This window comes from Nasonia vitripennis, chromosome 2 (assembly GCF_009193385.2).
Source record: "Nasonia vitripennis strain AsymCx chromosome 2, Nvit_psr_1.1, whole genome shotgun sequence".
Lineage (NCBI taxonomy): Eukaryota > Metazoa > Arthropoda > Insecta > Hymenoptera > Pteromalidae > Nasonia > Nasonia vitripennis.
The window spans coordinates 23,644,476-23,658,515 of record NC_045758.1 but is presented as its reverse complement, the minus strand read 5'-3'; the positions used below and the strand labels follow the sequence as shown (position 1 = coordinate 23,658,515).

At 48.4% G+C, this 14,040-nt stretch overlaps 1 protein-coding gene across 32 annotated transcripts in view; it reads left to right on the top strand.

Annotated features, from left to right (window-relative positions):
• The window catches only part of LOC100121268 (protein groucho), a 136,031-nt gene that overhangs the window by 50,012 nt on the left and 71,979 nt on the right, over window positions 1-14,040 (top strand). For all 32 annotated transcript variants that reach the window (XM_031925093.2, XM_032597084.1, XM_031925080.2 and 29 more), the window contains one exon: window positions 12,850-12,947. In XM_031925093.2, the coding sequence (XP_031780953.1) occupies window positions 12,850-12,947 (98 nt within the window). The remainder of the gene's footprint in view (window positions 1-12,849; window positions 12,948-14,040) is intronic.

Genomic DNA, 14,040 nt, shown 5'->3' with positions numbered 1-14,040 from the left:
GCTATTCTCGAAACTTTCATTGGATTTTAACGCTCGCGCGTACGTGCGCTGGGCTTGCCGCTGCTCGCACGCAGACACACGTTAATGAATGGACGCGGATGATTAAAATTTTAATGCTGAGTAATTTCGTTCGTCGTCGTCCCCCTTTGGGACGCGCTCGCTGGCTCTTTTTAGGGCGAGCGCCTGTTTTGTGCGCGCGAGAGGTTGATGATGATAGTCGTGAGAGCGAAGGTCGCGCTTGTTAGGGTGCGGATAAGGGTGTAGGTACTACACTACGAGTGCGTGCGGTCGTTTCATTGTATGGAGGCAAAATATTTGCCGGATCAGCGTCGCTCGGAATTATTAACGCAGAATCATCTCCAGAACGAGTTCGCGTCGCTCTCGAGACATTTCGCAGTCAAGTTCCAAAGTGCCTTAGCGAAGATTGTCGCGCGCGCGTGCGAGTGTTTCAGCTCGTCGAGCGCGCGCCTCTACTACCTGTCGTAACAGCGCGCGCAACGCTAGTAGTAGTTGGGAACAAAGTCCGGTCGTACACCGTTCCGTTGTCGGTACACAATTGCAACTCTCTCTCTCTCTCTCTCTCTCTCTCTCTCTCTCTCTATCCTTCTCTTTAACACCCACGCGAAACTCGCGCTGAATAAGACTTGGGGCTGATACGATTCATGCGCTAACTCTCTCGATTCAAATGGAGAGATGTTTCCTCCGTGTCACCTATATTCAGTTCACGCTCGCCTGGCTTTCCGTATCGCCGCCGCCGAGCGCAAATGGAACACGCAGTTTGCTAGCCATTTATTACTCCGCCTCGCCGCGCCTTTGAATTTCCATTTCGCTCTCTGTGACGCGACACGACCGAATGGAAACGCTCGTTCTACTTTTTTTCTTCACAAAAATACATACTTTGCGCGCGAAACTAATCCCTCGTTGTTACAAGCAGCTCGTCCGAAATACTTAAAAGCCGATCGCCGACATCTTTTTTGCCCTCCGCAACACTTTAAGCAGAAGCAAAAAAGAAGACGCGACCAAGCCCCCGCCTCATTCACTCAAGCGACCAATAAGCCTTTATCGCTCCGAACCCTTGTAATAATGAAATGCCAAAGTGCCGTCGCTTCTTCTTTTTCTCTTCTTTGCTCCCTCCTCCCTCTCGAGTATAGGGGGGCTTAGCCGAAAATTGCTCTTTCCCCTACGATATCGCGCTGCCGGGCGCAGGTACACGTCGCCGCGAGCTGCCGAAAAAAAAAATCGCCGCTGTGCGAGAGGCGGGAACCTTGGCCCGGTAACGAAGTGTACAACGAAAAAGAAGACGAAGAAGAGGGACGGAACAAAGGCGGAGGGCAAAGCGAGATAGAGGCCGGCGGCGGTGCGAGGTCGGATACCTACATTAGCCGCGGCTTGTTCGAAGATAAGGCGAAGCGGGGCTCTTAAAAACCCCCTCGTCCTCGGGCGGCGGACCAGCGACGCCGTTGTCGTCTCGAGATAGTGTCGATAGTGTCGTGACATCGTCTCTCTTTACGGAACTTGCTCGCTTCTTCTCTCTATCTCCTGGGCGTTTTCTTCTTTTCTGCTTCTTCGTACTATGGGCTACTCTCTCGTGTCGCAATGCGCTTTCTTTTCTTTTCGTTATTGGCGCCGCTGCAGCGAGAGATACTAACGTTTCGAAATATGGGTGTTGTATCTATGCGAAGAGAGCCTTTATATATTTTGAAATTCGGAGAGAAGAAGATTGCAAACTGAAAAAAAAGATTCGGATTAGCATTTTTCGCAAGGTCGAGTCCAAGAAATTTGAAACGTTTTCAGATTTCACCGGAGCGATAGCCGCGCTTAATTGTCCTCGTCTGATGATTCCTGCCGAGGTTCCCGCTATTCGGACTGACCTTTTTGTCGATCGTCGAGCTCACGCGGCGCGATAAGCCGCACAGGGGGATCCGGCTCTGGCAAACGTGTCCCTTGAAAAAAAAGATCTTCGACGACAAAGACGACGCGACACTATACTCGTATAGGAACAAAATAAATATAAACTTTCGTTTTCGCGTCTACGCGTTGGGGAATGCGAGGAATCCGATGACGCGCTCGTATAAACGTGCCGGGCGCTTGTGGCGGTAAAAAATTAATTAGCTGCAATTGGCCAAAGTGAATCGTCAGACGAGCTCTCATAAGCTCGAGCGCCACACACCAACATTCCTCGGGCCGTTGCTCTTGCGCGTGTCTTACAAAAATATTCCTCTATACTGCGAAGTTTCTTTTTTTTTGCGCAAAAGTTCCTTCATCAACTCCGTGAAACCGCAGCTCTCTCCGCGGGGCTGATTAACGCAAACGTCGGGAAGAAAGCTCAGCCCGCGCAAAAAGCAAACTCCGGCAGTATCGGTAAGCATCATTTTTTTTCTCCTCCTCTCGTGGGGCGATCCAGCGGCTTATATATACACGTATAAGAGCCAGCGTGCGGTTTTCTATATCCACACAGCCCGGTAATTTGTTGCGAGGTAACCGCAGTAGCAGCTCTTCGACGAGGGGGCAAAGTTTTATTATACGAGAGAGCAGAGAGAGAGAGAGAGAGAGAGAGAGAGAGAGAGAGAGAGAGCGTCCCCTGCCGCTGCGCTTGAAAAGGATTCACCCTTCGCTCGCAGGCTTAATAAGGACGATAACGAGATTTCCCGGGTCGCGGAGTTCGCGCATTATGTCGACGGGGGGGGGGGGGGGCGAACGAATACACACACACACACACACACACACATATATTCGCTTGTATACGGAAGGGGAAAAAGGCAGAGCGCGAGGGGAAGCGTGTATAGAAAAAAATCGCTGCGTCTCGCTCGACTATCTCTCTCTGCGGCACGTATAACGAAGTGTCAGTCATCGCGCAATTACGTTGGGGTGAACTTCGAGCTTCTTCTCTTTTTGTTTGACTCTCGCTCTCCTCCCTTGGATGTACGTGATACTCCGCGAATCCTCGCAATTAAAACATTCGCGGTGGATATAACGGAGGATTAAACGCGCGCGTAAATTCAAAACGCAATAAATCCAGCAACAGTTCCGAATCGATCCTCCGTCAGCTCGTAAAATCATCGCCGTGTGTATATCGACGGCAAATTCTCCTCTCGCGTATACGTATAAAGGTGCACCGCGAGAGCAGTAGGCGATACACAAGCAAGCCAGAGGAGGAGGAAGAAAATTATCGAGCTTGCCTATCTCTCGCGCGCGCGGCCGGGAGAGGAGATAAAGAAAAGCTCGAGAATTTATACACTCCTATATCGCACATATGCGAGAAGGGAGAACGCCGCCGCTGTTGCCGCTGACTTTATCAGCGGTAGTATACGCGGAAATTTCATTTTTATCCTTCGCTCTCCCCCTGTATACTCCGTTCTAGCCCCTCGCGCGCGTTTATGCCTGCTTCGCTGACGGCACGGCGGGACATCGTAAAAAGGTACTTTCGTCCCGGGGGACTTGTATGCGCGCGCGAGAGAGAGAGGCAGTGTATTGTCGTAAGTGTCGAGGCCGGCGCGTCGCTGTATTATATACAACCGGGGGCAGCGCAGGCAGTTCGGTTTAGCGATAATTGTAACATATTCAGTCCTCCCCGAAGGCCGTTCGAGTGGAAAGTATTAAAAGGGGGACCGACGACGAGCTGATCGCGGGAAATTGCCTGCTCGTGCTTATCAGCCTTGATTTCGCTGTTTGGAATTATTTCGGCACGTGCGGGCGGCTAATCAAGGTCGGACAGGGTGTCGATCGAATTCGCATTAAAATCGTTCGATACACCGCGCCGACGATAGCTATTTACTCGCCGAGGTATGGGTATAGAGGAAAGAAGCTTTCGCTCGAAATAATTTTTCAATTCCAGCCCGGGCAAATAGTGAGAGGGAATTTTTTCCAGCAGCAGCAGCAGCAGCAGCAGTTTCGCGATCGATGATGGAGATCTTATTATACCGAGCAAACAATGAGCGAATAATCCCGGACGATTTTTCCTCGTCCCTTGCTCCATCGCTGCTCGAGCGAACGTCTATGAGCCGGCATCAGCGGCGCAGCGTATAGCCCTCCGAAAGAGAAATTGATAGCTCGCTTCATCCCGGCGATGTATCTCTCGCTCGTTCTTCTGTACAAGCAGTCGGGATAGATATAGGGTGGGCTCTCTCTATCTCTCTCTCTCTCTGCTCTCGAGCTTTGTTATTTGAAATTCCGTCGTTTCCAGCATCCGCAATTGCGCAGTCAGGCTCGAAAGGCAGAAGCAGAAGCCTACTCTCTGTTTAGTGGCTGCGCCAACAAGCGAATACTTTAGAGAAAGGGGTGGCGTTTGGAGCGGGGCATCACGGCTGCAGATAGAGTTGGGCTCTCTCTCTCTCTCTCTCTCTCTCTCTCTCACTCTCACTACAAAGGGTGTACAAATATCGGCCAACTGTCGCGACCCGCTGCTGATGCTTCCCGTCTAGCCTCACCCCCTCCTCTTCTCTTTGTCGTCTCTCTCCCTCTCTCTTCGCTAAAGGGGTGGCGGTGTATAAACGAGAGAGAGAGAGAGAGAGAGAGAGTAGAAAACGACCAGGCCAGCAGCAACAGCGGCAACAAAAGCAAGGAAGCTACAAAAGCTTGCGCGGCGATAATGGGACTGAGGGTTGAAGAAGAACCGGAGAGGGGTGTATAGCCGCGCACACTCAGACAGCGAGCCGGTGGGCCACTACCTAATCTGTTACAGTCATAAAACCCTGTTTTGCCGCTTTATCTGGCCTCCGCCGGCGTATGCACAGCGCGCGCGTGCAACCCCTCGCACTGTACCCGCCCATATCTCACACCCCGATCCTCTTTCTCTCTCTCTCTCTCTCTCTCTCTCTCTCTCTCTCTCTCTCTCTCTCCCTCTCTCTCTCACTCGTGCTATTGTCCTCCGCTTCTCTATATTCTCGCGAGTTTTTTATGTGTCTTCCGGGGATCGTATATGGTCTCTCTTTCTCTATCATAGCCTGCAGCAGCAGGTAAACGCGGATATTTTTCACGGCTCGTTTCGCCTCGCAGGCGCGATTGATATTTTAATTCGGTTAATGATACGTATACGCCACTTTTAAAGCGTATACAATAGCTTTACGACATCAAAAGAGAAAAAGGAAAACACAGTAGGCAACATCATCAGCGCGGAAAAATCACCGGCAGCACAATAGCAGCCAACTAGACTACTCCCAAATCACCAAGTCGAAAATCGCGCGGTTCCCGTGCCCATCCGCAAATAGGAGGGGGACGAGAATATACATACACATCAGACAGCATATAGCGGGCGAATAATCGCCGCTACGCACTCACGCGCGCTCGCTCGTCATCGAAACGCTCTCTCGCTCGCGCTGCACGATAAATCCCACCCACCCTGTTCCCCAATCCACATGCATACATACACCGCTCGTACGTAACATACGTACACGTGTATGCGCAGGCGCGAGGGAGAGGGAAAAGAGGGATCGTGCCACATCCATATCCCGCGCGAAATCCCATTGCCGATCATTATGTCATGCATTATTTATGTCATTCCTCTTCCGAGCGCGCGCGCGGCCGTAGAACGCGAGAGAGCGCAGAGCCACGAATCAAAATGCATTGCTTATGCAAATAGCGGTCGTGCCCCGAGCGAACAGAAGGTGCCGCTGTGCAGAGTGAGAGAGCGAGAGAGAGAGAGAGAGAGAGATAGCGACGAGAGTCGTCTGTCGCAAGGGTAATCGCACGATCGTTATACACAGTATACACCGCTGCCGCCGCTGTCTGTGTGTACCTCCCGCTGAGAGTCCCTTTTTTCTCTCGTCGCGACTGCCTGCCGTGTTTTGTTAATCAATTTATTCTCGTCCCGTTAATTTGCGCCGGATCGATCGATCGGTGCCAATGAAAATTTTACAAAGGGAGTCGCTTCGGATAGAGAAAGTTTACATCCTCGCGAACACAACAGCAAAGTGTTATTATAAAAGGTACAGCGGTGCATCATATTCCGAGGTCGGCGTAATGCGCCGAGTGCACCCGCAGCCACGTAGAGCTCACATCTCAAATCTCCGCGGCAGCAGCAGCAGTAGTAGTAATAGTAGCGGCAGGGTGTGATAGGGAATGAGGGTGCCGAGGTTTTCGTTCCTTCTCTCTCTCTCTCTCTCTCTCTCTCTCTCTCTCTCGCTCTCGGGCCACACACTGGCGCTCTGCAGCCGGCATATAAAGCCAGCCGCGCGTGTATGTGTGACCAAAGCTCTGGTCATCCATGGCCATTCCGCGGTCGGGTATCCCGCTGCCGCCGGCCGCGATTCTGCGGCTTTTGCGGTCGGCCGGAAACTACCTCTGGGCTACGAACCTCCGCTGCTGCTGCTGCTGCTGACCGCCCACCCCCACCCCACCACCTATTTGTACGCCCTCCCCCAGCCGCTCTCTCCTCCATTGAGTGCCGCCGCCGTGGCTACAGTGTAACGGCGAGGCGCACACGTGTGTGCTGCTGCTGCTGCAGCGCCGACCCTCGATCGGTCAATATAATCTCTGTCTCTGTCTGCTCCGGAGCGTACACAGCGAATTTACCCTCCGCGCTGCTGCTGCTGCTGCTAGTACTGCCGGACTCCCGCAAACCCGGTAAACGGCATTCGAGTAAATCAAGCGTTTCGCCGCTCCGCGACGAGTATAGCCCCCCCCCCCTCTCTCCTGGCTATTCGACTGTCTCTCTCTCCGATGCAGTCTCGATCCGCGCTGACTTTGACCAGCGAGCTTTTTTGCGAGTCGGTGTTGTTCTTTCAGCTCCGCATTTGTCAAATGAAATTTTTCGAACCAGCGCACGGCCGTGTACAGAGCTCTCGATGTAACGCGAGCGGTGAGCAACGTCCAGCGAGCGACTATTCTCTAATCCTCGAGCAGATAGTTTTGAACGCTCGAAACTCGCCGGCTCCGATACGACAGAGCTGCTCGTATTAGCAAAAAACGAGGAGATCAGCCCTTTGAACGAGCTTTCCGATTAGTTTCCTTCTGAAAAAAGCCGAACGGGCGTAAAAAAAGAAGGTATGCACACATACAGGCGTAGCGCTGATTACGAGTTGTTTCGATACAGGCGCGCGCGCTCGATTTCCCCGGGCGAGCATAGCGCATTCGCGATATTATATGCTCCGCAGCCGCCGCGTCATCGATTCGACGACCCGAATTCCCCTCGCTCGCTCTCTGCAATATGAAAATAGCTGTAAAATGAAACGGAAACATTGATTTTATCGGGCCGACGCCGGCGCGAGCAGCAGCAGCTGTTATACAGCAGCCCCGCCGATGAATGAGTAACGAGCGTGACTACTCGTTCGCTCTTTTGAAAAACAATTCGCCGGCCGTTTAAAGTTTCGAGAGCTCGCCACTTTTCCACGATGACCTCTTGGCTCTTCCAGAAGTGAAATATTTCGGTCGATCGGCGCCGGGATGAAAAATATATCCGCAGTCAATGGTGCAGCGCGAATGTTTATTACGTATGCCGGCGCAGTACCGAGCAATTATATTCCGAGAGTCATCCGTGTCAAAAGTGGCTTTTTTTATCATTCGATGACCGCGAACAATTTAAAAATTTCAGCCTCGCGTGATGTAAAAAAACCAAAATACACTCCCGAGCTGTCGCAGCGGCACAAAAAAGCAAGAGGTGAAAATTCCGCGTACGCTCTACTGTCTCTGTCTCTCTTTCTCTCTCTCTCTCTCTCTCTCTCTCTCTCTCTCTCTCTCTCTGCAGCTCCGGCACGCGTGTACGTTCGTTTATTGAATTATCGAGCTCGAGCGAGAGAGAGAGAGAGAGAGAGAGAGAGAGAGAGAGAGAGAGAGAGAGAGAGAGAGCGCGCGCGCGTCCAGATAGCGAGAAAGGAAAATTGACGCTGATTGAAGGGAGGCGCGACGTTTCTCTCATTAAACGTCATTCGTTAGTTCATTCGCTCGGCTCTCGCATTTTGTTTGCTCGCGAAATTGCCGCGATGCACAAAACGCGCGAGCGAGCGAGCGCTACGCTATATAACGGCGCTCACCTGTCGCTCGAACTGACACGCGCAGGGGCCGCGGCGAGCGTGAGCTTTTTTTTATTATTTATGCGCAAGCGCGCGCTCGCGTATTATGTTTGCGAATAAATGGAATAAAGCTCGACGTTAACGTTCGAGTAATTAACTTGAAACAGTACAGGGGCGCGCGGCGACGAATATAAATGATGGAGAATAATATTGCGCAATAAATAAACATAAATGTACACGCAAGATGACTTTTTTTCAGGTCGAAATGGAAAAATTAATCGAGAGACAGTTGCGTCGTTTCGGCGAGCGATGCGTGACCTTTTCCGTGACGAGAATAATAATTCTTTCAAAGGCCGTAAAAGATAACGTATGTGACTCACTTCACGATGGCTTTTTTTTCGAAAAAAAAATTGGATCTCGCACAAAGGAAAGTAAACTCCAAAGTCACGAGAGCCGTCAGTGCCGCAGTGATACATCGAGAAGCGAACTTGGTTAACGCCGCGGCGGCGTAGCGAAAGCCAATAAATAAATTGGATTGGCCGGTGATCGGCTTTGCGCGGACAAATGGGATCAGCGATTCCGTCGATCAGCAGCCCAGGCTTGCATCGATATATACACAGCCAGTATACATATACCTTTCTCTCTCTCTCTCTCTCTCTCTCTCTCTCTCTCTCTCTCTCTCTCTCTCTCTCTCTCTCTCTCTGTATTTCCTGGCGCAGCTAATGCGCTGCTTTCGCCGACGAGGTAACCCGCGCGCTTTTACACGTGTTTGGCTTTCGATTTCCCTTATGAGCGGATCTGGCGAGATCGCTGAGCGAGATAAAAACAGCAGCTCTAATAATCCGGTCCATTCGCTCGAAATTCGAGGATCGATCGTTAGCGCATGATTCGAATCGAAACGGCGCTAATTTCCGGCTGAAAAGAATCGAGAGAGAAAAATGGACTGCTGACAGTCGGGCTGGCGAATCAATCAGCGTTGAAGCCAATCAGATAACAGTGGAATCTTTTCGAACGCGAGCTCGGGGCGTGGATAGCCGACAAAGAGTTAGTTACGACGGATTGGCGAATTACACCCGATCGAGCGTAAATAAATTGCGACGACAGCGAGCCTTTTGGAGTGTAAAAATAAACTATTTCGAATTTGAAAAAAAAATTTGAAAAAAAAAGAACGAAGCGAGATAAATCTCAGCTGCGATACAAAATAAAGCAATAACCATCGCGGCGTATTTGTCGGCGTCAGATCTCTCTCGGCGCACGTCCGGTTTTGCGCGCGCGAGGTTCAAAGAGCTCTCGCGTGTCCGCTCGATCGATAATACACAGGCGTGTAACGATATTACCGCGAGTAGCTCCCGCGGCCCACAAGACGCCTCTGTACTATCTCACCCTTGGCATCTCTCCTTCTTTCTCTCTCTCTCTCTCTCTCTCTCTCTCTCTCTCTCTCTATCTATCTCTCTCTCTATCTCTCTCTCTCTCTCTCTCTCTCTCTCTCTCTCTCTCTTACTCGCATCTGTCCCGTTGTTCCTTTTTCGCTCTTCGGCGCCATTGGCGTCAAAGTCACGTGAGTCGCGATCGCTATCTCGCCGAGAGATGCGCCGTAGAAGATATACGGACATACAGTGTATGGGGGGGGGAAGCTCGAGTTTATGGGCTCTTTAATTTGCGAGAGAGTAAGGGTATTGTCAAGTATGTGTGTGTGTTGGTCCGTTTTTTGCTTCCTCCTAGAGGAAGCTTTGTAATAGTAAAATTTTGAGTTTTTTCAAAACTTCTAGAAAATACGTTTTAGTGTGTTAGAAGTTCAAATCAAGTGTTTTTGGAAAATGTCCGTATGGATGTGTGTGTGTGTGGATGTGTGTGTGTGTATGTATACCGTAATATTTCTGGAACTACTTTGTCAATATCAATAAAATTTGACATGCATATATATTTTTGGATTCTGAATTCGGGACAAACAGTTATTTTTTAATTTCTTAACTATTTTTTTATGGCCATTCTTTGATTTTAAAAAAACACTAATTTGCGTTTTTTTCAATCATCCCATTGTTACAAACAATTTAGCTATAATGCATTTGAAAGAGAATAAAATTACCTACTTTTCCTCGTTTGGTGCTCGGGATTGACCGCTTTGTTCGGCAGATAAAATGAAAAAGGCGATTTTTTTTAAAATTCATATCTCTGAAACTAAACGTCATAACCTCGCGAAAAATCATGTCAATGGGTCACGTGTCAAACTATACCCCATTAAAATTTCAAGTGATTTGACTACTTATTTTTTCAGTAATAAATCGAAAACTGAAAAAAATGAGTTTTTTTTGTGCCTCGATTACGGACGTAAAAAGGCCTAATTGCACTTGAGATTTCGGGAAAAAGTAGATATTTTATGTGTTTTGGCAGTTTATTGCACAGCTTTCAAACCCCTATGGTTCGTGAGATATCAAGGTTTCAATTTTTTTTTGGAAAATTTTTTGATTTCTTATATCTCTAAAACAATGTAGTCAAATGGTTCAAAATTTTATTTGGCGATTCACTATAAAAAAAAGCTATCTGCTGTTAAAATTTTAAACGATTCCATCAAGCGGTTCTCAACTAAAGAGCTAAAATGTAAAAATCGTTTTCTTGAAAATTGCGCGAGCGACCTATCTAATGAATAACCTGTTGTTTTGATGGTTAGGTTGGTTAGGAACACATGTAAACATGCGTGAATTTCTGTGAAAAAAAATTGACGACAATGAACTATCCAAAACTTTTATTAAATTGTGTATCAAAAATCGCCTCATACATTAGCAAGCTGATATATAGATATATTAAAACAATATTTTATTTATTGGACTTATAAATTTTGTTGGAGGAAGCTACGTGCCAATGAATTGGCAGCGGTTTTTTTTTACTGTTATTGTTTTATCGGCGCGATCGAGTCGAGTTAGAGCGTATTGTCGTAATGGATGGCGAGACGGTATAATACGTTGGATATAGCTGCGAAGGGTCGAAATGAATTTTTATCGATCGCCGATGCGGATACAACAAGTCAATACCGAGCACATCGAAAGCACTTGTAGATTATAACGGAGGGAGAAAAAATTCGCGTTTCCCGCTCTCGAGCTGGTATATTATAATGTACCTCGAGTATGCAATCATCCCTACCGCAAAGTAAAAATTCATGCATACATATATCGAGCCGCTTGTGCGTACAGTATAATAAACAGTTAAACGCTGAAAAATACACGTATAAAATCTATTTCAGCACAGGGCATTGTTCCGACATCGGCAATTTAACATTTTTTTCCCATTCCTACGATATACTTCCGAAGCGCACACTATGCTGTATCGCCGCAGAAATCAGCACGAGGAACAATAGAAAGCTGCAGTGCACACACTCACGCACACGCACACGCAGACACTAGCAGTGCACGCAGGCGGCCAGTCAATAATATCAAGCCAGTCAACACGCAATAATTAGGTTAATACCACGGCATTACGCTAACGGTCGCGAAATTGCCGCTCGCGCTCTCCTCGCTCTCTGCATTATTAACCAGCTCTCCTCGGCTTGTATGTGTATATGTATACGTGTATATACAAGCTCCAGCCGTAAAGCCCCGCGCACCGAGACATTCACAGTTCAGTAAACACTTTCCACTCCATTCGCCGGTCTCACCCGCAATTACGGCCATTTGCGAGACGCGCGAGAAAAGAGAGCTTCTTGTGCGAGTATTATGTAGTGTAAAAAGCGGGCTCTCTACCGATCCTGGTAAAGCGAAAAAACTTGGAAATATCATCGGAAAATTTATCTCAATGGAAAGTAATTAAAAGAATTGCAAAGACGATAAGTTTGTAGAAACTTATCATGAGCTCGTTTAAATTGTGAAATTCATTTTGCTTTCGCTCAAACGTCCTGTACACAATACGTCTCCTGTTTTCTGGCTGGTGTCCAGTTACTCACGCTTTGAATCGGTCAGTAATAATGATTCTAATTTATACGGTACGATCTTATCATCGTACACCGCAAAAAAATAAGATGACAAGTCGAGCAAAAAGATTGTGTTCATATAACACGTTTCGAAGCTCAAAAAAAAGAAGTAGAAAAAAGGGGCGGGAGGGGGGGGGGGGAATAGCGTGTAACGAGCGATCACTTGGCGCGGTAGATTTACGATTTACGCTTTGCCGCTTTTACGTCGATTCTCCTCGCGAGTTTAACCTAGATAATAAATATTAATACACTCTCGTGAGCGAGCGAGCCGAGCGCCCTTTTTTCACTCGTTCGCGCTTCGACGCGGCGGGATAAGCTGCGGATATGCGTATATTTTTTTTATTGGAATTATGCAAATGAGAGGTGGCGTGACGCGTGGTTAACACCGCGGCTCTCTGGATACGCGTCGAGAGAAATTGTCACGCTCGGGGGATGCTGTTTTGGTTATTTTTTGCCGAAGCGTGTCGAGTATGCAGATTCGATGCGATGTTACAGATTTGAAGGGCGTTCTCTCGTCCCTTCGGTGCGTGTAATTTTATTCAATATTTATGCATTCTATATTTCGAGAGAATATTAATTATCCGACATTGATTTTAATTTCGACATGTTCCTGCATGATATTAAATAACTCGAGTAAAATAAAATATATAAAATCCGGCGAATCGGTGTGTGTACCGTGAAAAATCAGCCAAACTTTCTGCAAGCTCTCGCCGCTTATTTTTCGCTGCAGTCCTCTACGTGTGCACACTGTATATGCCTATGCAGTTAGTGCAGAGAGCGAATAGCTTCGGAAGCAAAGTTGCCCGTCGTTGCGTACATACGCGTGTGTCAAGTAGGTGTGTGCGTGCGCGTGTGTGGACGTATGTGTGTATGGGCGAGAGCGGCAGTGTTGATTTTGAGCTTCGGACGTTGTTTAATGATTGCGCTTTGTTTGTGTTTCAGGGTCCACCGCAGCCCGGGCAGCAGTTCAAATTCACAATACCCGAGTCCTGCGATCGAATCAAAGAGGAATTCAATTTCCTCCAGGCACAGTACCACAGGTGAGTTTCCTTTCCCCGCCAATGGCGCGTTGTTCTATACTCTCTTTTTTCGGCCCTCTGTTATTTCTCTCGCGGGCGGGCGAGCGATTTTTTTTCGTCCATTCGCTGCAGCGAAATCCCGGCGACGTGAACGAGTTTGTACATATAATAGGTGTATAGACGACGAGGGATTTTTTCGCTTGAATTAGAAATGGAACGACAATAATTGATTTTTCTCAGGGGGACTTATATTGTCGTAAGACGTGGTTAACAATCACACTTCTATTTATCAATTAAAGAATTTGTAAAATCGAATTTTATTACTTAAACGTCACCACAGCCACATCGTTCACGTCGTCGCGTTGCGTTCGCTCAGCCAATGCACGGCAAACTCAAATTGAGAAACCTAAAGATCAAGCCGTAAACTGCAGCCCCTATACAAAAAAAAAACAAAAACCAGCCCATTAATTAAGTCATCCAGTGCTTCAAACTGGAATGTCCCCTTCGGCACAAGATAAGATCATCTGCGCATCTCTCTATCCGTGTTCATGTTCGAGCGAGTATCTCTCCCCTCTCAGTCCCTCCTGTTCGCACGCTCTCAGCACACATTGCGCCGAGTGACAAACACCTGTCCCGTGCAAATACGCGCATACGCGCTCGAGCAAGCAGCAGCAGCGGCAAAACCGGCTGCTACGAGAGCGAGCGCGCGCGCGAGGGCAAATATTAATTTATTATTTGCTCGACCGGAAGCTATGCAAACGCACGCGCGAGCGCGGTGCATGTGCAACGGTGCTGCCGCAGGCAGTTAGGTTTGTCTCTAAGCAGCTTCTCTCCGCCGCCGGTTTTACTACTACAGCGGAGAGAGCGAGACGGGTGAGTTGTCTCCGCAGAGATTACGTATGACGCCGAGCGGAAATTACGCGAGTATGAATTATTATCGGCGGAAGATCCTGGCGTATTCAATTTTTCAAAAGCCTCGTGTTCTCGCGCGCGATCGATGCGCTATATCCACACACAACTACGCGTATGCTTAAGCCGTGTGTGCCTCGGAAAAACGCGAGCGTCGGGAAATATCGATTGTGCCCTGTATATATACTCCATACACTGCACAGGG